Raw genomic sequence first — 23,900 nt, 5'->3', positions numbered from 1 at the left:
TTCCAAGGGGGCGTGGGGAAGGAGAATCTAGTTGCTGATTGCAGCCAGGTCTCCACACCAACAGCCTGGGCTCTCTGTCAATGCTCAGAGTTTCCAGAATGGGATGGGGGGAAAAGCAGTAGAGGGAGCTCATCCTTGGGGCTCTTCAGATGCTGCTGAAGGGTGGGGTGGGTGAATTGGAGCCCCCCCCCACCTCAGGGGGGGCTGAAAAACCCCAGACTGAATTCCCTGCATTCCCTTTCCCTTGTCCCATTCTGAAAACAGCAACAGGCTGGGAGCTCTACAGACACAAGTTACAAAAGATGCTACATTTTGAAATAGTCTTCATCTGATACCTCATGCAATGAGGGGTCAGATTTTTACCCAATTGGCCATTTTTGAAGCTGTCTGCAGCTTCGCACTTGTATTTGGTCACAGCTATAAACAGTTTTCTGTGGTCAGACTGGGTGAAAATTGTCACTTCTATCTGGACCCTTAGATGCCTAATATGGCCAGATTCTGTTCCACCTATTTGTATTAGCCTCCCACAAGGAACACAGCACAGAAAATTTCACAAGCTTATAATGTAACCACATATCATTTCAGAGAAGATATAATTCACTGAAACAAATGCTACTATTAATTTTCCACCAATCTGAAGAGATAAAGAAAGATGTGAGGATCTTAGATGAAAAACCTGGAGGTAAAGCATGAATAAATGGACTCTTTGTGCTTTGTTACGTTACGTTTAACAGTTGCTATAGTTAGATCATAGTAAGCTTTAGGATGACATGGAACGTTTTCTGAACAGTTGTATGTTGATGCTTACTACTATCTAAATATAGATCATAGTACCTCACTGGAGCCTTTTGTTTTTGACATTAAGTCCACTTCCTTTTTTTCTGGTAAGCAGATTAAAAGAGAACAAAAATTGAGCAACGTGCATGAAAGAAATCTGCAAAATCTCTGGAATTCAAAGTAAATTCATCTCCTTGTAAATTTTTGTTAGTGTCATTATGAAAGTCTGAAGACTTAGTGATATACAAGACTTTGAATCCTCTGGATTTGTTTCTTATGAAACTTTCATGAGCAATAAATTCCACATTACATTGAAATGTCTGTGAAATAAAGTGAATAATTGAAAAGATTGCTCAGTTCAACATTCTGAAACAGTGTCTTGATTTTCTCTTGTAATTTCAGCAAATATTACTTTTACATTATTGGTAGCTACTTTTATAAAAAGAAAAGGTAATCAAAGAAAGTTATATAGCCAGTTGTATTAACTGAAGGATTTACTAATATCCAAAAATATCTGAGAACTAAATTCAATATGCTCGGTTGGAGAATGCTTACAACAGGATCCAAATGCACTAAAGTTCACTTAGGTATCCAAGTATTTTTTTTTATATCAAGTTCACTTCCTTTGGTTTGTTAAACATAAGATTAAAAGAAAACAAAAATCAAGTGGTGTGTGTGAGAAAAATCCACAAAGAGTCTCTCTTAAAAGATTAAATCACACAAGTAAGCCAGCTGATTCAGACAACTAAAACACTCAATCTGCACTGGCAGCCACTAACAGAGATTGCTGCACAATTGCAGACCCCCAGTGAAGCCTAAAGGAATCTCCTACAAAATTTGAGGACCAGTTCCAGGATCTTTATATGGACAAAATTTCAACTGAAATCAATGGGAATTTTGCCTTAGTAATGACTCTAAAATGTGGTCCATACATTGTCATATTTCAGCAATGTTTGGCTAATTACACAATCTACTTATTAACTAAAATATATTTTTCTGTAAGATGTCACTATAGAAAGAGTCAATGTCAAAAGGAATATTATTTTTACAGTATTTTCAGCTAAGATCAGAAGCAAGATATTCAAAATTATATACCAACACAACATCTTTGGCTGCATAGACATATTCAAATAATCTGGGAGAATTCTTCCGTGAGTTCTTCTGATAGAGAACTTGACATAGAGACAAATGTACATTCAAATGATGAGGCCCTGAAGAGTGGAGGGCTTACAGTGCTGACACTGCAGCCAACCAGGGGAGTTGTGTAGACAACTCAGCATGCTCTGCAGGCTCCTTTAGGCTGCCTGGTGACAAATGGCAACAATGTATAGAGAAGCCCTGATTTGCTGAGGCAGAGTGCCCAGGGTCAGCCTGTGTTTCCCTGTAACATGATGTGGGGCTTATGAAGGGGGTGTGTTTTGCTCCTTGATGGAACAGCAGAGTCCAGCATGTGACACATTGTCTCATTGAGGCAGGAGATACTGGAGGGCTATGTTCTTTTCTGACAGCAGCCACTGCATGTATAGACATTCACTCTCCTAGAAGAAACTCTGCTGGGAGTGATTTAACCCTGGTTCTCCCAGGTTATTTTTCCCCTGGAGTGGCCATTTTTACCCCAAGAGAAAAAGCCTGAACATCTGTAAAGTTGTGGTTTCTTCTGGGAAATCTGTGACTCTTCCAAGAGAAACTGTATACATCTGTACAAGGCCTATATTTCACACCAAAAGATTCACTTTGAACAAGCTAAATTTTGGGTATTTATCTCAATCAAAACTTCATAATATATTCTTGATTATGATTATGAAACTAATAAAATATTTGTTTTGGTACGATGTGGACTGTTGATGAAAGTGAACATTTATAGACAAGCTCTTATAGATAGCAGAGAAAAGATGGACTTTCCATTGCACCTATAGGGCGCATCCAGATGAGCACAGACATTTGGTTCCCTGGGAACAAGTAGCAGCGCAGCTACTGGTCCCTAGGGAATGCCTCTCCCACACATGCTTTGGCACACAGCAAGTTACCCCAGGAGCAATATGGGAGGCTGGGGCTAGGACTGGACTGGCCCCAGCAGCCTTACCTGGGGTCCTGGAGGCCTTCTGGTGTTGCAGCCATGGCGATCCTGCTGGTCAGATCCTGGCAGGCAGCCGCAGCACAGCTCCAGGAGGCCCAGCTGTGCTTTTCAGCAGTGTGTGCTGCCTGAGCATGCGCTGCTCCATTTTTTTTTCTGCAGGTTTTTTTGACTCCTGGATATCCAGGTGTCAAATGTAGCAGTGCACATGCAAGCAGCACACCCTTACAGTGGAAAACACCAGACTGTACAGTACGTGGTACTCCAAACATGTTTGCAGTGCCACATACTACATGGCTGGGCTCATCTGGACATGTCCACAAAGACTACCAAACTATGGGTGTTGCCAGGACAAATGTAAGATTTTGAAAAGGAGGGTGCAGATCTGTGGTGCATCACATATAACACAGCATACATTTTTCTTCAGACAGAAAGAAACTAGAAGCTTTAGGGAAGGAGAAACAAATATAAGTTATTAAAATATGCATTAATTTGCTATATTATATATAAAAGACAACAAACTAGGCAAAATAAAACATGTTGAGTCTTTATTTCTGTTGTCATTATAATAAAATATTTCAGATTCATAAAATAATCCTGACAGCATCCAGTGCTTCACTGAAAGTTATTTCCACACTGGAGTTGATATTCACCTGAGTTAATGTTTTTAGCTAGAGTTAATTACCGTCTCCAGAGCTGTGAAATAGGAGATACATTGCCAGGCACATGTAATAGACATCAGAATTGTAGAAAAAAAGCTGGCTTGATTAGTGAAACATCAAAACCATTAAAGGAGAGAGGCTCATTAACACCTATGGAATCGAGAATTTATTGGAATCAGGTAGATTATAATGAGCCGTGGCATGAAGTCACGGTAACTCCTTCACTACTATGTGAATAGAAATGCTGGTGCTGCTGCCAGGCAGTTGTTTCTAAATTTCAGGTGGACCAGGAATCAAAGCAGGGGGGAACAGGAGAGGAAGGGGAGGACTGGGACCAATTGCACCATTGTACCCCCCTTGGGTGTTGATGCTAAGAAACTGTTTCCCAAGCACAGAAAAGACATTGCCCCTGCCCTTAAAATAATGACTGCCATGTTCTAATATGCAGACTGGAGAGTTGCTCATCTCACATTATAAGTGGTTCTTTTGGAGGAATGTAAATCAGTGGCATTGGTTTGTTACAAGCTAAAAATATTCCGGCCTGAAAAGAGGATTTGATGGTTACCCTGGATTAGTCATGATCCTTTTTACACTTCAGGATACTGTGATGTAAAACCATTGTGACAGAAATTCATTCTTATGGCTAGAACAGGGACTTTTGCATGACTGGAAGAGAAAAAAAAAATTATTCAGACCTTTTCATAAAATCTTTCCACCTGTGCTTTCACTTATGGTAAATCTAGAACAAAAATGAGTGCAATCCAAATGATGCTATGTTGGGTCATGTCAAAGTTGAAGTTAACTAAATGGAAAACACTCTCTAATGAGAAGCCTATTCAAAAAACAGAATAATGTTCTCTCTCATTATTTCCAAATAAAATTAAATAGAAGTCAGATGTTTATCTCCAAAGTAAAACAAAAATTCGTGCCTCTCTTTAAAAAAATTACTGCAGGTGATGTCTTTTATTGAACCAACTACATGGCTGGGATGCACATAGACAAGTTTCAGGTATCACAGTACCCTCCCTTGGGCCTCTGGGAGAGAATTTCTGAATGATGAATCCATTCTCATGCTCTTCTTTCAAAGGGTGTTTGATAAATTTCCTTTCATCATGAGAACTGTGAGGTCAGGCAGGGAGTGATTTTTCTATGAAAAATATTCTTCTACCAGTGTTCGAGTGCCTTTGTCCTTTGTCTTTTTTTGGTGATCAATCATTACAGTGAATCGTTTTTGTTTCATTTCTCCCTAATAGTTGCCATGAGGGCATTTGGTGCACTGGATGAGGTATGCCACGTTCTCAAATAGAGATATGTGCATGATCCATGAATTTTGATCATTCTGATAGTTTTGTTGTGGGGAGTGTTCATTGCTGTGGCAACAGAGGTGAGTTAACAGGTTATGTATTTATCATTAAGATGGGGCTTAAAAGAAACTCATTAGCCTATTGAACCCTAGGGGCATCTAAATATGTGACAGACCTCTGTTCCTATGTGTACTAATTAGCATGTGTCACAGCAAACTTGATCAATCATGTCTGCCGTGAGTCTAATAATTAGCATGCTCCAGCAACCTCTGTGTCACATGTATTAACTTTCCTGGAGTTTCAAAATGGCGGTGGGAGTGCTTTAACTAAAGGTCACCAAACAAGCTTTAGTTAAAGCACCCTCACCATCATTTTGAAGCACAGAACGAGAAATACACGTGACACTGTAGAGTGGCTTGAGCCACTCTAATTAAAGTGCCCTCCCCCCAACCCAGAGCATGTATATAGCACGTGTATAGACACTCTAAATTCCAGTGACTTAACAGAGACAATGAGTTAATGGTCCATGAAGTGACTTCAGGATTGATAATCTTTGCACTTCACAGATGATAATGATCCTCCAATATCAGGTTTTTACTGCATTTCTCCTGTCTGTTGGCTACCTGATAACTGCTCTTATATTCTGTTTTTATTTATGTGGGATTTTACACACTTTTGTGTGTACATCTACTACTTAGCTCAGCTGTGTCTACTTTTTCCCCAAAGTCCTGAGGAAGGTGTTTTGTGATATCCAAAAGCTTGCCTATGTCTATCCCAGCCATGCAGTTGGTCCAATAAAAGATAATCACCCACAAGAATTCTTGCATAATTCCTGGACCATCACAGCAATACCATCACTTTAACACCATTAAAAAAGAATGATTAAGGAGGATAAGATGTGTGTGGAACAGACTGAAGGATAGAATAAGCCTCTAAGGCAATGACTTAACTTTTTCACCTCAAGGCACCTCTCATTATACTCAAGGTACCCATCAGAAAATGCCAGTTCTTAGCTTTCATTCATATTTTGACTATGAAAAAATAATAGAGCAATTCTTCTGTTGCAAAGAACTCAGAAAGACTGCAACAAGTCAGAATGTTTTGACTGTGATCCTTTCAGTCAAGAGAAAGGGCCTAGGCAGGAGCAAGTGCATCCTACAGATCAACTCCTGGCTGTGCAGGTGTTGTTGCTGGCAGGGCTTTGGCTTCTTGTTCCATGAGATGTTCTTCTGAGAAGTAGGATTGCCGGGAAGAGATGGGATCCACCTGATGAAGAGAGGTGTGGTGGGCTTTAAACTAAGTTTTCTAGGGGATAGAGACCAAAGCTGTGAGGTAAGTGGGGAAGTGAGTGACTTGAAGGAAAAGCAAGCATGTGAGGGTTAAGAGGGGAGGTGCTCTCATACTTCCTGATAAATCAGGGCAATCAACTAGTTACTGTAGGTACCTGTACACAAATTCAAAGAGCCTGGGAAACAAGCAGGAAGAACTGGAAGTCCTCACACAGTCATGGAACTATGACATGATTGGAATAACAGAGGCTTCCTGGGATAGCTCACATGACTAGAGCAGTGTCATGGATGGGTACAAACTGCTCAGGAAGGACAGGCAGGGGAGAAGAGAAGAAGTTGCAATTTATGTAAAAGGGCTCCAGTAAGAAACTGGAGATAGGCCTCTTGAGAGTCTCTGGGTTAGGGTCAGAGGGAAAGCAACAAGGGTGATGTCATAGTGGGGGTCTGCTATAGACCACTAAACTAGAAGGAAGCTGTGGGTGAGGCTTTCTTCAAGGAGCTAGCAGAAGTTTCTGATCACAGGCTCTGGTTCTCATGGGGGACTTCAATCACATTGACATCTGCTGGGAGGGCAATACAGCAATGCACAGGTAATCCAGGAAGTTTTTGGAGAGTATTGGGGACAACTTCCTGGAGCAAGTGCTGGAGCGGCCCACTAAGGGCTGTGCTCTTCTTAATCTGCTACTCAAAAAAAGGGAGGATTGGTGGGGAATGTAGTGGATGGCAACTTGGGAAGCAGTTACCAGGAGATGATCCTGAGGAAAGGAAGGATGGAGAGCTGCAGAGTAAGAACCCTGGACTTCAGAAAAGCAGACTCTGACTCACTCAGCGAACTCATGGGCAAGATCCCCTGGGAAGCCAGACTGAGGGGGACAGGAATCAAGGACAGCTGGCTGTAATTTAAAGAAGCCTTACTGACAGTGCAGGAACAAACCATCCCAATGTGCAGGAAGACTAGCAAGTATGACAGAAGACTAGCGTGACTTAGCAGGGAACTCTTCAGTAAACAAAGTCATAAAAAGGAAACTTGGACAAATAACTAGGGAAGAATATAAGAATGTTGCTCAGGCACGTAGGGATGAAGTCAGGATGACCAAAGCACAATTGGAGTTGCAGCTAGCAAGGGATGTGAAGGCTAACAAAAAGGGTTTCTACAAGTAGGTTGGTAGCAAGAGGAGGACCAGGAAAAGCACAGGTCCCTTACTGAAGGAGACAACCTTGTGACAGAGGATGCAGAAAAGGCTGAAGTACTCAATGCCTTTTTTGCCTCAGTCTTCACAGGTAAGGTCAATTCCAAGGCTACTACACCATGCTGCACTGTTTGGGGAGGAGGTGAGCAGCCAACAGTGGCAAAAGAACAGGTTAGGAACTACCTAGGAAAGTTGGACATATACAAGTCCATGGGGCTGGATGGGATGCACCCAAGACTGCTGAGGAAGTTGGCTAAGGTGATTACAGAACCACTGGCCATCATCTTTGAAAACTCATGGCAACCAGGAGAGGAGGTCCAAGATGATTGGAAAAGGGCAAACATAGTGCCCATATTTAAGAAAGGGAAAGAGGAGGATCCAGGGAACTACAGACCAGTCAACCTCACCTCAGGCCCTGAAAAATCATGGAGCAGATCTTCAAGGAATCCATTTCTAAGCACTTGGAGGAGAGGAAGGCAATTAGGAACAGCCAGCATGGATCACCAAGGACAGTCATGCCAAACCAACCTGATTGCCTTCTGTGTTGAGATGATTGGCTCTGTGGATGTGGGGAGACTGGTGGATGTGGTATACCTTGATTTCAGCAAGGCGTTTGATACAATCTTCCACAACATTCTTGCAAGCAAGCTAAGGAAATATGGGCTGGTTGAATGGACTGTAAGATGGATAGAAAACTGGCTGGAGAATCAGGCTCAAAGGGTCATAATCAATGGCTCAATGTCTTGTTGGCAGCCAGTATGGAGTGCTCCAGGGGTAGGTCCTGGGGCCAGTTTTGTTCCATGTCTTCATCAACAACCTGGAAGATGGCATAGAGTGCACCCTCATCAAGTCTGCAGATGACACCAAGCTGAGAGATACACTGCAAGGTAGGGCTAGCATTCAGAGTGACCTAGACAAACTGGAGGATTAGGCCATAAGGAATTTCATGACGTTCAACAAGGACAAATGCAAAGTCCTGCATTTAGGATGGAACAGTGCTGGGGGCTGACTGTATGGACAGCAGCTCTGCAGAAAAGGGGGTTACAGTGGACAATGAGCTGAACATGAGCCAGCAGTGTGCCCTTGTTGCCAAGAAGGCTAATGACATACTGGGCTGCATTGGTAGGTGTGTTGCCAGTAGGTCAAGGAAAGTGATTATTCCCCTCTATTCTATACTGGTGAAGACACATCTGGAGTACTGTGTTCAGTTTTGGGCCCACCACTACAGAAAGGTTATGGACAAATTGGAGTGAGTCCAGTGGAGAACACCAAAAACAGTGAGGGGACTGGGGCACATGACTTATGAGGACAAGCTGAGGGAACTGGGCTTATTTAGTCTAGAGAAGAGAAGACTGAGGTGGGATTTAATAGCAGCCTTCAACTACCTGCAGTCCAGGGGTTCAAAAGAGGATGGAGCTAAACTGTTCTCAGTGGTGGCAAATGACAGAACAAGGAGTAATGGTGTCAAGCTGCAGCAAGGGAAGTTTAGGTTAGCTATTAGGAAGAATTTTCTTACTAGGAGGGTAGTAAAATACTGGAACAGGTTACCCAGAGAGGTGGTACAATTTCTATCCTTGGAGGTTTTTAAGACCAGGCTTTGGTTATGATGATCTAGCTGGGGATGGTCATGCTTTGGGCAGGGAGTTGGAACAGATAACCTCCTGAGGTCCTTTCCAACCACTGATGATGTGAAGGGGTTGCATGTGGGTGCATGTGCACCCCCTGAGCTTGGTGGTGCACCCCCTGCAAAAAGTGCTGCCAACACTGCCAGCAGTGCCTGTGGGCAGTCGTCACTTGCCGCCACCTCCCCCACCCGCGCCAGCGGCATCTGCCGGAAGTCCCTGACCCCTGCTGGCCACTCTTGATGTTGCCAACAGCATCTGTGGGTGGTCACCGACTGCTGGCTGGCACTTGTCACCCAACCTGCCACTGTTACTGCCATGGCTGCCTGCGGGAGCTTCCCACCTGCTGCCGCAATGCCCATGCTGCTGACACCACTGCTGCTGCCTGCAGGAGGTCGCTGTGTTCCCCCAGCCTATGGTATTCATGCTTCCAATCCTAATTTTCTATGATTCTACCTATTTGAAATTTGTGGGTTTATCTTCTAAGTCATCTGTAGGTCATTGCACGGGATCCCAAAACACACTTAAAAAGATCATACAGCACCCTGGTTGAGAATCACTTCTATGGGGTTCACGTGATCAGTGATAAGTTATAAACCCCAGTTACTCACTGGGTTACACACAGTCATGTAGTCTGATCAGTATCAATGACCCCTCTTTCACTGTTCCATATTTGTTTCTTTACAAGCAATTTTAAGGTGGTTTTAGAAATATACAATAGAAAAGAACAGAAAAATATCTAGGCACTTGTGAGACCTCATAGACCTCCTGTAATTTCCTAGAAAGCAGAAACACACAACAACAAAAATCCTCCAACACTTTAAAGTGCCACCAGTGAGTAAGCTGCAGAACCTGGCCCTACAGCGCCAGACAGATGACCTGGACAATTTATAGGGCAAGATGTTTTCAGTGTGTATGGTAAGTGTCCAGCTAGGGAGGCAGGCTAAACACTCAGTTACAGAATCAACATCATCCTTCTGTGAATGTTAACCAGAAGGGTTAGAATCAAAATATGTAGGCTGAAAATCTCCCATGGGCCTCCAAAAGTCTCCAAATTCAGGAAGGTTTTAAAAGATTCCATACTGAAGAATCATTGAATATTTTCTATTTATTTTGCATGAACATAAAAAGAGGCCAAAAGTACTACTTTTCATGAAGACTTCAAATAAAGTGCTAAAAACGGTACCTAATTTTTATGGCGGGTAACTCTGTAAAATGACCCTTTTTCCCAGCCTTATAGACTTTTTGCTTCTTTTTAAATACATCTGATGTATGTTGTTGCCTCAGGTTTTAGATTCAACAAATTGTGCCAATTACCGAAAGCCCTTGACCCATTTGGAAAACTTGCACATGGCATGATAATGCCATATGAGAGGACATCTACCAGTTCAGCAATTAAAAGAAGCTCTACTGAGCTGAGAGCAAGAACACTGCTGCCATAAGGACAACTGAGCTACTCTCAAATAGCAATAATTAGAAGTAATAATGTGTACCTCCTCTTTGGAGCCACCCTTCAGTCAGTTAAAGGCTGCTATCAAATCCCCTCTTAGCCTTCTCTTCTCCAGACTAAATAAACCCAGTTTCCTCAGCCTCTCCTCCGAAGTCATGTGCCCCAGCCCCTGAACTATTTTCATTGCCCTCTGCTAGACTCCAAATAATTACAGAAATAGCTAGTTAGCTCATTTCAAATCCATAATCAAAATCCCTGAAATTAGTTACAGACCAGGTCTAAGCAATACAGTAAACTTCTTTGCTTTTCTGGAAGTCAAACAGCCTGTTAACAGGCATCCATGCTGAATAACATAAGGGTCTAAAAGAGCCATTCATCTTCTTCCCTGAAGTATGCCACTGTAAAGATATGCCAAAGGCACATACAGCACAGTGCAGCAGGGTAGGTTTTCTAAAACTTACTTGAGGGTGGAGAAGGTGATGGGCTGTGAGCCACAGGCTGCTGGGCTCTTGCAACTGGGTGTTCAGATTCTCTGAACTGTCCTTCTCGTTTGCTGAGTGTTGCAGATGTTCCCATAGGCTTTTCCCTGCCAACTAAAACAACAACATTTAAAGTATGTCACCATTGCAAAAAATAATTTACTTTTCCAACTTAAAAGCTTCTGTATGTTCAATGACAAATACTAATAATAGGTCTTACAATTGTCCAACTTACAATATATACCAGAATCTTTTCTCTGTGCTACAGATAGCTGCAAGAAATGGGCTTTTGTTGCTAGCTGCAGGCCACAAAAAATTAAAAGATGGCACGCCAATAAAAATCCATTTACTGTTTTGAAAAAAATCTAAGTAACAATTTAACATTGATGTCTGAATCAAATGACTCGTTCAAATGTAGTTTTCTTGAAGATAAGCTCCTCTATCTCCCCCTCCTGATGTTTTCTTTCTTAAAAAGGAAACTATCTGGGATGTCTTTTAAATACAACTGACAGTAGCCATTACTGAACCATGAAATAGCAAAAAGACAAATCTTAGATGCTTTGATGGACCACATTAGCTCCTTTTACCTTTTTTTTTTATATTAACAACCAAGGGGGGGGTATGTGGGCGGGTGGGGGGAAGGATTTCATTTGGGCCTAAAATGGACTAATACTTACTTTTATTATAGTGGTATCTCTGTGTGGTGCTTTAGTTAAGGATTATTATTGAAACCCTGTTTTTTCCTGGAGTTAAAACAATTCTCTCTCTTCTGCACATACATACTGAATCTAATATTCACAGTCTCTTATAATATATATATTGAGTTCCAAGTGTTGCCAATACAGTGATGACTTATAATAATGCTTATGTGTATTGCTAGCTATGTATAAATAAACTATAATTAAATGATTGATAAGTGTATACTACAATATCTCCTGTCTCTGATGAATGAGGCTTTCTACATGGCTAAAATATGAGAGTTCGCAAATTATACCTAAAGCCTGATGTCCAATTCATCATTTTCATGGCATTGTCTTTTTAATTTAAAATATCCGCTGACCAGTGTCCACAAGATTATAATTCTATGGGGTTCTGCTGTGCAAAAATTGACCATGTGACCAATAGCTATACACCAAATGGAAATAAAAGGGAGTTGAATGGTATAAATCACTATCAGAATCCTTATACCGGTATTTGTATTTCTGTTTTCCTTGCCAGTAAAACACATATGGTATTTACAGTTGGGAGGAATTTACAGTTGGGAGAAAATGTGTAAAATATTGCATGACATGCCTGAAATGCAAACTGGGGGTTCCAATCCTGCTACAGGGCCTGGTGCTATGATATACAAACTGCATGTCATGAAATCAGAATAGTGAATTACCATATCAGAGCTGAGAACTGGTCCTTCTTTAGGAAAACCATTCAGGTTAAATATAAACTTTCAAAAAGCCCAAGGCAGACATGATCTAAGTTTCACTCTTTAAGCACCCTAGGTTAGATCAGGAGTGAACAGAAGAGACATTTGTCCTTCGGTGGAGGTGCACGCAGGCAGCCTGTACTGGCTGGGGTCAGTAGGTTGGGGGCACTCCTGCATGCTTCCCAGCAGGCTGCCAGACAATGCTGAGCCCTGTCAAGCAGCCGGCCACCCCTGACTGGCAGCCCTTCCACCTCTGCCAGTGGCTGGCTGTCAGCAGTGGAGGAAGTGGGGTGGGGAAACAGAGGCTCCCACCCTGTCTCCAGCTCTCCCAGAACTGAGCTGGGGGGCCCTGCAAAATGGGGGCTTCCCACCCACTGCCTGATCTGGCTGACTAACATGGCTCCTCAGCAGCCCCTGCACCAGCATCCATCCATTGGGGGGGTGAGGGTGGGGCAGAAAGCAGTGGCCCCCACCATGTGGCGCCTCCCAGATACATTGGCTCAGGTCTGGGACAGGGGCCTCTGCTCCCTCCCTGCCCCCCATCACTGGCAGCCAGCTGCTCATGGTGGGACAAGGCAAGGGAGAGAAGCTATGCTGGCCAGCCAGGCTGGGCAGCAGGGGCGGGAGCCCCCACCATGCAGGCACCCCTCAGCTGTGCTGGCTCAGGCCAGGGCCAGGTCTGGCTGGGACCCTGGTCCCCCATCACCCAGCCACAGCTGACAGCTTGCATGGCCCTGTGCCCCACTTCCTGCCTGCAGCTGGCTCTGCAATTTTGTGTTCAGCCAGAGACAACAAGCTTTGCCAAGGCTACCATGTTGCCCTGTGAGGTGGAGGTTAATGGATACCCAGTAAAGCAGCCTGGGATGCCAAGGGACCACTACTTGAGTCAGGAAGGGATCTGTTACAGAAGTTCAATACATTGGTCTAAATAGCTTAAGTCTGATACTACTACCTCCTTCCAAGTCTATCTCAGACTGGGTTCTTCCATTTTTTAAATTGGTCTATGTGCACCAAATTTCTGTACAGGAATGTGTTTACCTGGGTTTTTGATCATTTATAACGGTTAACGTGTAATGTCTATACCTAGCCTAAAACGGGTTTGCAAAGAAGCCTCAAGGAATTATAGATACAGTAGGTGTTTTCAATTGCTAATTTTGAGTTGAGTAGCTCTTGTCATCTACCCCACTGACAAACATCAGAAAACAATCATCAGGACAACTGCCAAATCTAGTTATGTTGGTTCTTGTGTGATAGCACTAGACTAGGAGAAGATACAGGAAGGTATTTCCTACCAGTACAGCTGCTCAGGAAGGAAAAGCCAGGCAGTAATTGATTGACCAAATGAGGATGTGTTTAGACTGAGCAGAGCTTCAGTATCAGCTATGAGGAAGTACTAGGTAGGCTGCCCTGAGGGGTGAGGTCTAGGAGGGTTTTTCCCCTTCCCATTTTTAAAGAGATAATGCCAAATCCTGTTTCATTTTTACATGCATAGAGTGGCACTTAAATACCACCATGAGTTTGATTTTCAGTACTGATATAGAGTTTAGATCTACTTCAACTTACATAACTACACTTGCCCATACCAATCCCACTCCAAAGATTCCCAGTACAGAAGGGAATAAGCGCAGATCCAGCACAGCAGAGCCATACGTCTTTTCTGGCTGCTCCTAGCAGTGAGGAACAGTTTGTGGCTAAGGAAGGATATGGCAAGGGTACATTCTGGTTATGCTTAGCTTTGGGTCAGTCTCTTGGGGACTCTTGCCAGCTGGCACATTACAGAGCAGCCCTCAGGCTGTTCTTCAAGTGTCCAGATTTTCTCAGAGAATCAGGAAGTGACAATTAACTCCTTAGCATCTCCCTTTCTGTTCTGCACTCAAATGCTGTTTGTTTATTCAGGCAAAAAGTCAACAGTTTTTTCTCATTCCTTGATTGGTAAAATGAAAAATGAAACTAACCAGGGGATCTGGAAGGAATTGTTTGTTAGTAGGATCGGCTTCTCATCGTTAATATTGTAATTCACATAAAAGCAGGTTTTCAAAGTCTGGCTTATATTTTCACCTAATTTTCTGGTCATAAACATTTACATGTGTAGCTATAAAAAACTAATATACAAGCAAAACACCAAATATTTTGAAAGCTGCATACATTTGATGACTTGTGGGTAGAACAAAATATTTTTCTCTCCAGTGTGAATAACTGCTTTGCTCTGACCATTTGGTAGAAGACCAACAAATATTCCTTTGTTTCGCACAGACTCCAGACTGACAGATCCATTTTCTAAGTTCTTCTCAATTTTAAAGTGACAGTACACATCACCTGTGCCCTAAGAAAAAGGAAACAGAGAAATATAAGCTCAACAACTGAATGTAACACAAAGCTGAAGAACTTATTTTAAACCTTGAATATTTTGTCATTTCATTTCGTTTTTTGGTTTTTAGCACGTTGCTAAGTTCTCTGACTCTTCAGTCTTACAAAGATCACTTAATGTTTGGCCCTATTTATTCCTTTATGCTTAGAAATAGCAAACAAATTATCTGAATTTATAAAAATAATCATGCATAAGACCGAATGCTAATTCAGGTACAGACTTAGACAAAGTCGGCATGGGGCAGGGTGAGGTGGGCTGAGGCCTGTGGCGGAGGTGGCCCTGGGATCTTCCCAGAGGGTGCTGAGCCAGACTGCACTCAGGGCGGGTGGCAGTGGCATTAGGAGAGAGGTTGGGGTGGCTACGGTAAATTCTGGAGTGGCTGCAGCCCCCTGCCCTGTAGCCCTGCTCCCATAGGTCCCCATGGTAAAGGAGGGACAGGTGCTGCACAGCTGCGTGGAGCCTGGGACTGAGCTGCACATACCCTGGGACGGCATGGTTGGGCATGTGCCCCCGGATCTGCACACAGGGCGGGCTGGAACAGTGCCAAGCTCTTCCCAGTGGGGGCGGTCAGGCCAGGCTGCGTGCAGGGCAAGTGGCAGTGGTGGTGGCAGGTGGTCTACAGGGGGGCTTCAGCCACTCCAGAATTCACCATAGCCCCTCCAACCCCCATCCCAGCATCACCGATGCCTGCCCCAAGCAGTGTGGCCCAGCCCCACACCAACAGCAGCTTGGTACAGTGCCAGCCCCAGCTTGCTTCGCACTGCCTCACAGACACGTACCGCCCCTGCGCTCCTGGGGTGCATGTAGTGGCAGCACTGGGAGGAGGGGCCAAACAGGGGGAGAACTTGCACGTGGCCACCACCAGCTATTGGCTAAGGGCGGCAGTCCAGCGACCAAGCAGGAGAGTGAGCTGGGGTGTGGGGCAGGGAGGCACTTCAGTGTGCTGTGTGGGGCCAGCAGTGCCTGGTGCACCCCCCCCCCACCCGGGTAAGAGGCAAAGGTGCCAGGGGAGACGCCACTACCGCACCCCAGGGTACACTTCATCCCCGCCAGCCCACCCACCCACCCACGCATACCCCCTGTGACCTTCCTAAGTACCCCTTTGCTAGACAATGGATTTGTATAGAAAGGTTTGGATAGGAAAGATCCTGCCTCAGGACTAGATGACCTCTGGAGGTCCCTTCCAGCCCTACTTCTCTATGATTGTAACCCAAACATGACATTTTTTAAAACATTTTTTAATGCACTTGTGTCAAAGGTTTTAACAATGCAATGTAAGTATATCATTAAAATCAACCATAAATCACACATGCCACAGCACATATCTCACTATATTTCCCCAATTCTCCATGGATATATGAAGGATGTTTTGAAAAAGCACAAATCATGAATAATATTTCATCAAATTTTTGTCCCTTTCCCTAATGTTAGGAAATGTTTAAAAGTCACTTTTTCTCCTCTCACTGACAATTTACTTGAACATTTGCTGAAGAAAATATAAACAAGAACTGCTTACTGTTCCATTACATTGACCATCCTTGATCCTGAGATACATTCCTGGGTTTTTCACACACTCAAACATACAAACTCCTGAGCTGATTTTATGCACTTTCCAATAGGATTCTTCAGACTGCTTTCCTACTCCATTGCAACTCCCATCAGATCTAAGGCAGAGAGCCTGGCAGAGACTTGTGGTAAGCAGAATGATAGCACCATTGTGAAACACACCCTTTAAACCAAGAAACAAATATATATATATATAGATTTAAATATGTAAATAGCACTACTTCTCACTCCAGTAAAATCCATCATTTCAAAGTCGTGCGTTTAAGGCAATAACTAAGTACAAGATACTATTTAAAACTACCACAAGTACTTTAATTTTAAAAAGGTAATCAGTGACAAATGGGTAAATCACAAGTAATTTAAGTGTTCCTTCAGTCTTGTCATGTTCTGTCTCCTATCCAGCTATTAGCCTCTACAGAAGTCCCTAGCAAGGCTCTAGGCAAACAAACTCATGGGCCCCTACTTTTTGACACTCAATAATTATAATATGTAAAATAAGCACAACTGGGCCCTTTCTTCACTTAGGGCCCTAGGCATGTGCCTAGTTTGCCTATCCATTAATTCAGACCTGGTCCCTAGTATTAATTTTTAATGCTCAATCAGTCTGCTGCTCGCCCTACTTTTTCCTATTCAGCAAGGTAACATATATTCAAAGGAAAGGAGTTGCAGCAGGTTAGGCTATTTGTATATGCTTCATATTATACACACAGTTCTTCATCCAGCTGTTTTGGGTGTGCTGCCCTGCTTTTGAAAAGTTCTCTTATTATTTCACTGATTCATCTTTCCTTTCTATGTCACATCACCGAAGTAAGACTCAGTGACCTTTGCCAACACAAGCCACAATAGTCTTATATTCTCTTTAGATTTCTCTAAACAAATCATTAAAGAAAAAACTTCTACAGGATTTGCACAGTGACATCTCCTTGTTGAACTGTACCTGCAGTCTGTAGCTCCACCTAGTGGGAGGAGATCACTGCTTCAGTTTTCAAACAGCATCAACTTCACAGGGATTAAATACATACTTGATTCATTTTTCTCTTTCCACCTCCTCCCATCTTACCTTAACATGAACAACAAATTCTTTTGAGAGTCCTGTGTAGCCTGACACTTTGTCAGCTACTTTGCCTTGAAGATTGAATGTGACTGTGTCCCCCACATTCCTGGCTGATTCCAGAATGGCACAGTGGTTTGGCCGAAGGTGGACCTGTAGCTCACAGAGATTCTCACTATTGTCCTAACACACAGAAAAGCAAGAAAATCAATCATACGAACTATCAAACATCATGTAATCTGAAACACAGACCAGTGACATGACTTCTGTTTATGCATCACTAATTTGCATGAGCAAATAATTTATCAATATACTGGTGTTAACAATGGAAATCAACCTAAATGGAAATGTACTTATGCTGTTTTCAAATATGCTTTTGGAAACTGCAATAATTCTAAAAAATATATACTGAAACGGTGCACTATATGAAAATCCAGAGAACAGAAGCAGCTTATCTTGAATGTAACAGCTATTACAAATGGGTATTTTACCCCCCGAGGAGCCTGGAATTAGTTGCTGCAGCCGAGAAACAGTGCACTGACTCAGATACCTCTCTGCTGCCCTCCACCAGCTGCACCACTGTGTTCCCACTGAATAATATTCCCCCTGCCTGAAAGCTTAGAAAAAGCAGCAATGGGATCCACAAGGATGAATCAGATTCCCTATTCATATTTGTTTATTCAGACTGGGAAATTATGTTGGGATCATTTCAAATGAAAGACATTGTATACAAAATATATGTCCCCTTGCCATTTTCCTTTTATCTAGAGCATTATTAAGTTTCTTTCATTTACTGAAAATTGGGGTTGAAGTAAATGGAAAATGCCAATGCACAGCTGATACTGTTTTTAAAACATTTAGATTACACCAGTTTTCACAAGAAAACAAAATTTTAGAAGTCAATTCTGGGTTTGCTTTCAAAATAGGCCATTTTTTTAGGTAAAAGCTTTCCATTCAAAAACAAAATTTCAACCAGCTCTAATTGTAGACTTCAGGAATAAATGAAGCCATCAGATAGATTTTAGAAGTGGCTATGAACTAGAGCCAAATAACCATTAGAGCTCTAATTAAATATAAAATTTATAATAACCTTTTTTATTTCAGTGCCACTTTGCATATACACATTATGTTTCTTTTCAAGATTTCAAACAGCTTTACACATTAATTAAAGTTCACAGTTTTTCCATGAAGGGGGCAATACAGAATTTGTAAACTGTGGCTTGCCTACGGTAAAAACGTAATTTAGGCAGAACCAGAAAAAAGAAATCTGGTAGGCAGGTGCACAACCAGTCCCCTAAATGTAAAGATATTTATTGCACTGAAGTCAGTTAAAAGAGAGAAATGTTCCACCCATCAAAGTCATTTCAAGAACAGGAATACTAGAAAGTGTTGGAAGATGGTTGGACAGTTTGCTCTGAATTTTGAAGCTATTCCCAGATAAAGTCCCAGTACTATATGGTGTCACTGTCTCCGTTACAGCTAATGTGCATTATATATATATATGGTAGAGCTAACCCTGCTCCTTTTATATATATGGTAGAGCAGGGTTAGCTCTACCATTTAAGTCACTATTTAAATAAGGGAAAGTGAAACACTGGTTTTTCCATCCTCTATAAAACAGTTCCATCACAAAGAACCAGCTTCCATAATTCTATTTGCATTGTGGTATGTTACAAGAGCTGAGACAGAGAAGCAAATTTGAGAATAAAGGGAGGGGACAAAAGAGAAAAGGATCAAATAAGGCTGGGAACAACCCAACAAGTTCTTAAAAGGCAGGTGATTTACAAAAAACAATAGGAAAATAAATGGAAGTTTACAACTAGCCATAAGCACCAACAGTCATCCAAAGAAAGGATATGTTAGGCCATGCCAGATATGTCGTTAGCATTTGAAAGGTTGGTACAAAGAGCGAAAGCACAGATCTCAGTTCTACAGTTTTCATAAACCAAATCTTTCTCAAGAAGTGATGAACTGTAAGCTAAATCCTGAATCTATAAGTTACCTAAACTTTGGCAAACTCTAAGCTGAAGCTTTGCTGCTTGGCTCCATCTCTAATTGAAAGTACTGTCTACTTATTCTATTTAATAAGATAAAATACTGTGAAACAATTAAAAGCAAGAGGTAATTTCATACCATTCCAGTGACACAGCCATTGTCCAGAGCAAGTGCAAGGTGTGGCATTGGATGACTGCAAAATATATATGTGTTTCTCCCTTTGATGGTTACATCAAAAAGACCTAAGGAGTTTGGGGGAAAATATAATTAAAATATTTAATCTTATTTCTTGATTTAAAAACTGATTAATGACTTCTCATTTTACAAAGATGTTATGTGGCAGGGAAGAGCCTAAATTAAATGTTCATTAATAAAACAAAAGTAACAAATTATGAACTGTAATCACTGGATTTTCCCTTCCTCCTTCTGGGAGAGCTTATGAAGGCACAGCTGTCCATTTCTCAGGTTTGTAAAAGAAAACCCTAAGAGCTAACAGCAAGAAACAAACTTCTTTTTGTTAAAAAAAATTATAAAAGAAAAAGGGGAAAAAAAGAAATCAAACCAAAGGCAACAATAAAACATAACTGCACAAGACAAACTATTTTGTACCTTAAAAAGGGAATGACTACCCAATAGCTTAGCAAGCCAGGCTGTAGCAGCTTTACATATGCCACATTCCTCCTCATACATTAATTTCTAAACTGGAAGTACACAGTGCTGCAGGCAGGCTAACCAACTTTCCCACAGCACCATGCAATGCATGCCTTCCAATTCAGAAAGTGGCATGGGCAAAGCAATGCAGCATGGTAGAGAAGGCTGCTGTCTGGCCCAGGCTAGACATTCCTTTAAATGAACTAGGTATTTGTGATAACTATTGGTATTATGTAGAAAACAATCTATTCTCAAAGGTTCATAGAATCATAGAAAAATAGGGGAGAAAGGGTCCTCAGGATTCACTTAGCTCAAATGATCCTAGTTCAGGACAGGATCATCCATATCTAAACCATCCCAGTCAAGTATTCGTCTATCCTAAACATACAGACTTTCAAAAAGTCCAAGGTGAAAATGATCTAAGTTACGCGGTTTTCTGTAAGTGGTGTAGTTTAGATCAGTAGCAAACAGAACACACATTTGCTCTTTGGGGGAGGTGGGGGGCGGCGTGCAGGGGAGTGAAGGCGAAAAGCTTAGACGGGGTTCTGCCATTTTTAAACCAGTCTCTGCACACTAAACTTCTGTTCTGTTGTGGGTATAGACTGGTTTCCAATCACTTATACCAGTAAAGCGTAATATCTGTACCTGAGCACAAACTCTCTATGACAGAGATTCTACCCATCTCTCTAGGTAGCCTAGCCACCCTCAGAGTTAGTTATATGTTCAGAGGAACTTTGAATATATAACTAACTCTGTGTCACTTTAAACCCATTACTTCTTGTCCTGTTCCCAATGAACACAGAGAACAATCCATCATCATCTCTTTTCTACTTCAAGATTGTTAGAAAAATACTCTGTTTTTTCCTCTCTAGATCAAACAATCCCAGTTACTCTGTACTGTGCTTCTTACAGGAAAGGGTACAAAGGTGTTTAGCACATGGGAGCCCTGTTTCTTAATAGGCACATCTAAGCAATACTGCAGGATAAGTAAATCTATAAATCATGCTCTGCTTTCTCTAAATGCATCCAGCTCCCATTGCTATCAATGAATCTAAGAAGTCAAATTCATCTCTGGTGTAATTCCACTATGTGTCATTGCTTTCCCATAGGCCTACTCTGACACACTAATGGGCTTGCTTGCAATGCAAGATAATAGTCAGTGTGAGTAAGGATGGCACAATCTCGCCCATAGATTTCTGTCCATTAGCCAATTCTTTTTTCATTCATAATGGAAGCGATCTGTTTCAGCCTGTTGTTTACTCGCTGAAAATTGTATGCATTTATTCAGTGAGGCAAGGCTGGATGTCTAATTAAACTATTGTTCTAACTAGATCAATTAATGTTGCATGCTGGAAGTGTTCTTATGTGACAAAATCAAACCATTCAGGGTCTTCTCTACTTGTTTCTCACTTGGGCAAAAAAGTCCTGAAAATTAAAAATCCATAGCCAACTCCTCAGCCAGTATAAATGGCAATCACCCCACCGAAAGCATGGAGCATTTACATGGATCTACACTAGCTGAGAATCCGGTCCCATGTATATCAATACATTTGTTCCTGAAAACCATGCCCACATTTGGAAGTTACCAACCTTCCAGCAAAATGGGCTGGTGGTGAAATGTCTTATAAATGATAGGGACACTTTGTATTCCTAGGATCATAGAACATTAGGGTTGGAAGGGACCTCAGGAAGTCATCTAATCGAACCCACTACTTAAAGCAGGACCATCCCCAACTAGAACATCCCAGCCAAGGCTTTGTCTAGCCAGGTCTTAAAAACCTCCAAGGATGGAGATTCCACAACCTCTGTGGGTAACATGTTCCAGTGCTTTACAACACTCCTAGTGAGAACATTTTTCCAGATATCTAACCTAAACTTCCCTTGCTGCAGCTTAAGACCATTGCTCCTTGTTCAGTCATCTGCCACCACTTAGAACAGTCTAGCTCCATCCTCTCTGGAGCCTCCCTTGAGGTCAGTTGAAGGCTGTTATTAAATCCCCTCTCAGTCTTCTCTTCTCTAGACTGAATAAGCCTAGTTCCCTCCGCTTCTTCTCATAAGTCTTGTGTCCCAGCCCCCTAACCATTTTTGTTGTTCTCTGTTGGACCCTCTCCAGTTTGTCTACTGGAGCAGTTGGGGGGCAAAACTGGACACAATACTCCAGATATGGCCACTCCAGTGCTGAAGCCAGGGGAATAATCACTTCCCTGAATCTGCTGGTAATGCTCCAACTAATGTAGTCCACTATGCCACTAAGTGTCTTCACAACAATGACCAATGTTGGCTTATATTCACCTTATTGTTTATTGTAACCCCCAGGACCTTTTCTGCAGAGTTGCTGCTTAGTGCATCAATCCCCAGCCAGTACATGGGATTGTTCTGTCCTAGGTGTGGGACTTTGAACTTGAACTTACTGAACTTCATGAGATTCTTTTGGTCCAATACTCCAATTTGTCAAGGTCTCTCTGAATCCTAACCCTACCTTCCAGTGTATCTACTATTCCCCACAGCTTGGTGTCAGCTGCAAACTTGCTGAGTGTGCACTCCACCCTGCCTTCCAGGTTGTTGATTAAGATATTGAAGAAAAAGCAGCCCCTGGACTAACCTCTCAGGCACTCCACTTAATAGCAGCTGCCAACCAGACATCGAGCCATTGATTACTACCCTTTGAGCCCAATGATCCAGCCAGTTTTCTATATAGCTTACAGTCCATTACAGTCCAACCCCTTACCCATCTAACAGAAACTGATTATTGAGGAACCTTATTCCTAATGGAGTACAAGAATCAGTGCCTCAAGATAAAAAAAACTGAACTAGAAGTTTTAAATTGGCACATCAGCTATTGCTGCTGCACAGAACTACTCTATGCATTAGGTAAAAGTAATGTACATTTATTTAAATTAAAAAAAATTCAAAAAGGAGGTTTTGAATAGCAGGGATATTGTTCCACAAACAAAACTTATCTATAGTTATGCATCTACATCTGACTGCAGAGTCAAACTAGTTTTGTGCTCCAATAAGTAGGCAGAGGCCTAACAAGACTGAAAAGGATCCCCTCAGTCACCACATCCAGCCCCTTGCTACTGCAGACAAATATATCATACAATCTCATTGGCTAGAGACAGACATTCAAAAAACCAGAGCCTGAATTGATTCAATCTTTGCAGATTAGTCTAACCTGGTTAGGTTGAATTAGTTTTGTTACCAGGCAGACATCCCAGAAATGCAGGCACATACCTGCAGTGGCTCAGGCTAGAAGCTAGGAGGCACTACAGCAGCCCTCAGAAGGGGGAGGAAGCTGGGGAGGGAGGGGCATGGCCAGGCTCCCACAGGATGCTGTGATTAGTCCAGCAGGGAATTGATTTCATAGACTTTCATAGACATTAGGGCTGGAAGGGACCTTGGAAGATCATTGAGTCCAGCCCCCTTCCCGAAGGGCAGGAAGTCAGCTGGGGTCATAAGATCCCAACAAGATAAGTATCCAATTTGCTCTTGAAGGTGTTCAATGCAGGTGCTTGAACCACCTCCAATGGCAGACTGTTCCAGACCCTGTGGGGACTCAGACAGTAAAGAAATTCTTCCTTATGTCCAGCCTGAAACGGTCTTGCAGTAGTTTATAACCGTTCCACCTCATCATCCCTTGGGGCGCTGTGTTGAACAAACGTTCCCCTAGATACTGGTGGTCACCCCGATAAACTTATAGTGGCCATCAGGTCACCCCTGAGCCTGCACTTTTCCAAAATAAAGAGCCCCATGGCTCTCAGCCTTTCGTCGTAAGATCTGCTTTCCTGACCTCTGATCATGCACGTGGCTCTTCTCTGGACTCTCTCAAGCTTATCCACATCCTTTTTGAATTGTGGAGCCCAAAACTGGACGCAGTACTCCAGCTCACCAAGACTGAGAACAGGGGGAGAATGACATCCCAGGATTTGCTTGAGAAGCATCTATGGATGCAAGCCAGCATTTTGGTCGCTTTACTAGCCGCAGCATCGCATTGCAGGCTCA

At 42.4% G+C, this 23,900-nt stretch overlaps 1 protein-coding gene across 1 annotated transcript in view; it reads right to left on the bottom strand.

Moving 5' to 3' along the window:
* The window catches only part of RP1 (RP1, axonemal microtubule associated), a 328,710-nt gene that overhangs the window by 190,518 nt on the left and 114,292 nt on the right, over nt 1–23,900 (bottom strand). The window contains exons 13-17 of the mRNA XM_019542502.1: nt 19,386–19,489; nt 17,262–17,435; nt 16,152–16,364; nt 14,413–14,590; nt 10,830–10,961 (exon numbers count right to left, since the gene is read on the bottom strand). Coding sequence (XP_019398047.1) covers nt 10,830–10,961; nt 14,413–14,590; nt 16,152–16,364; nt 17,262–17,435; nt 19,386–19,489 — 801 coding nt within the window. The remainder of the gene's footprint in view (nt 1–10,829; nt 10,962–14,412; nt 14,591–16,151; nt 16,365–17,261; nt 17,436–19,385; nt 19,490–23,900) is intronic.

The sequence above is a fragment of the Crocodylus porosus genome, unplaced genomic scaffold (assembly GCF_001723895.1).
Source record: "Crocodylus porosus isolate Cpor-Errol unplaced genomic scaffold, CroPor_comp1, whole genome shotgun sequence".
Taxonomy (NCBI): domain Eukaryota; kingdom Metazoa; phylum Chordata; order Crocodylia; family Crocodylidae; genus Crocodylus; species Crocodylus porosus.
Note: the sequence above shows the minus strand (reverse complement) of the source record. Positions and strands in the feature narration are given on the sequence as shown.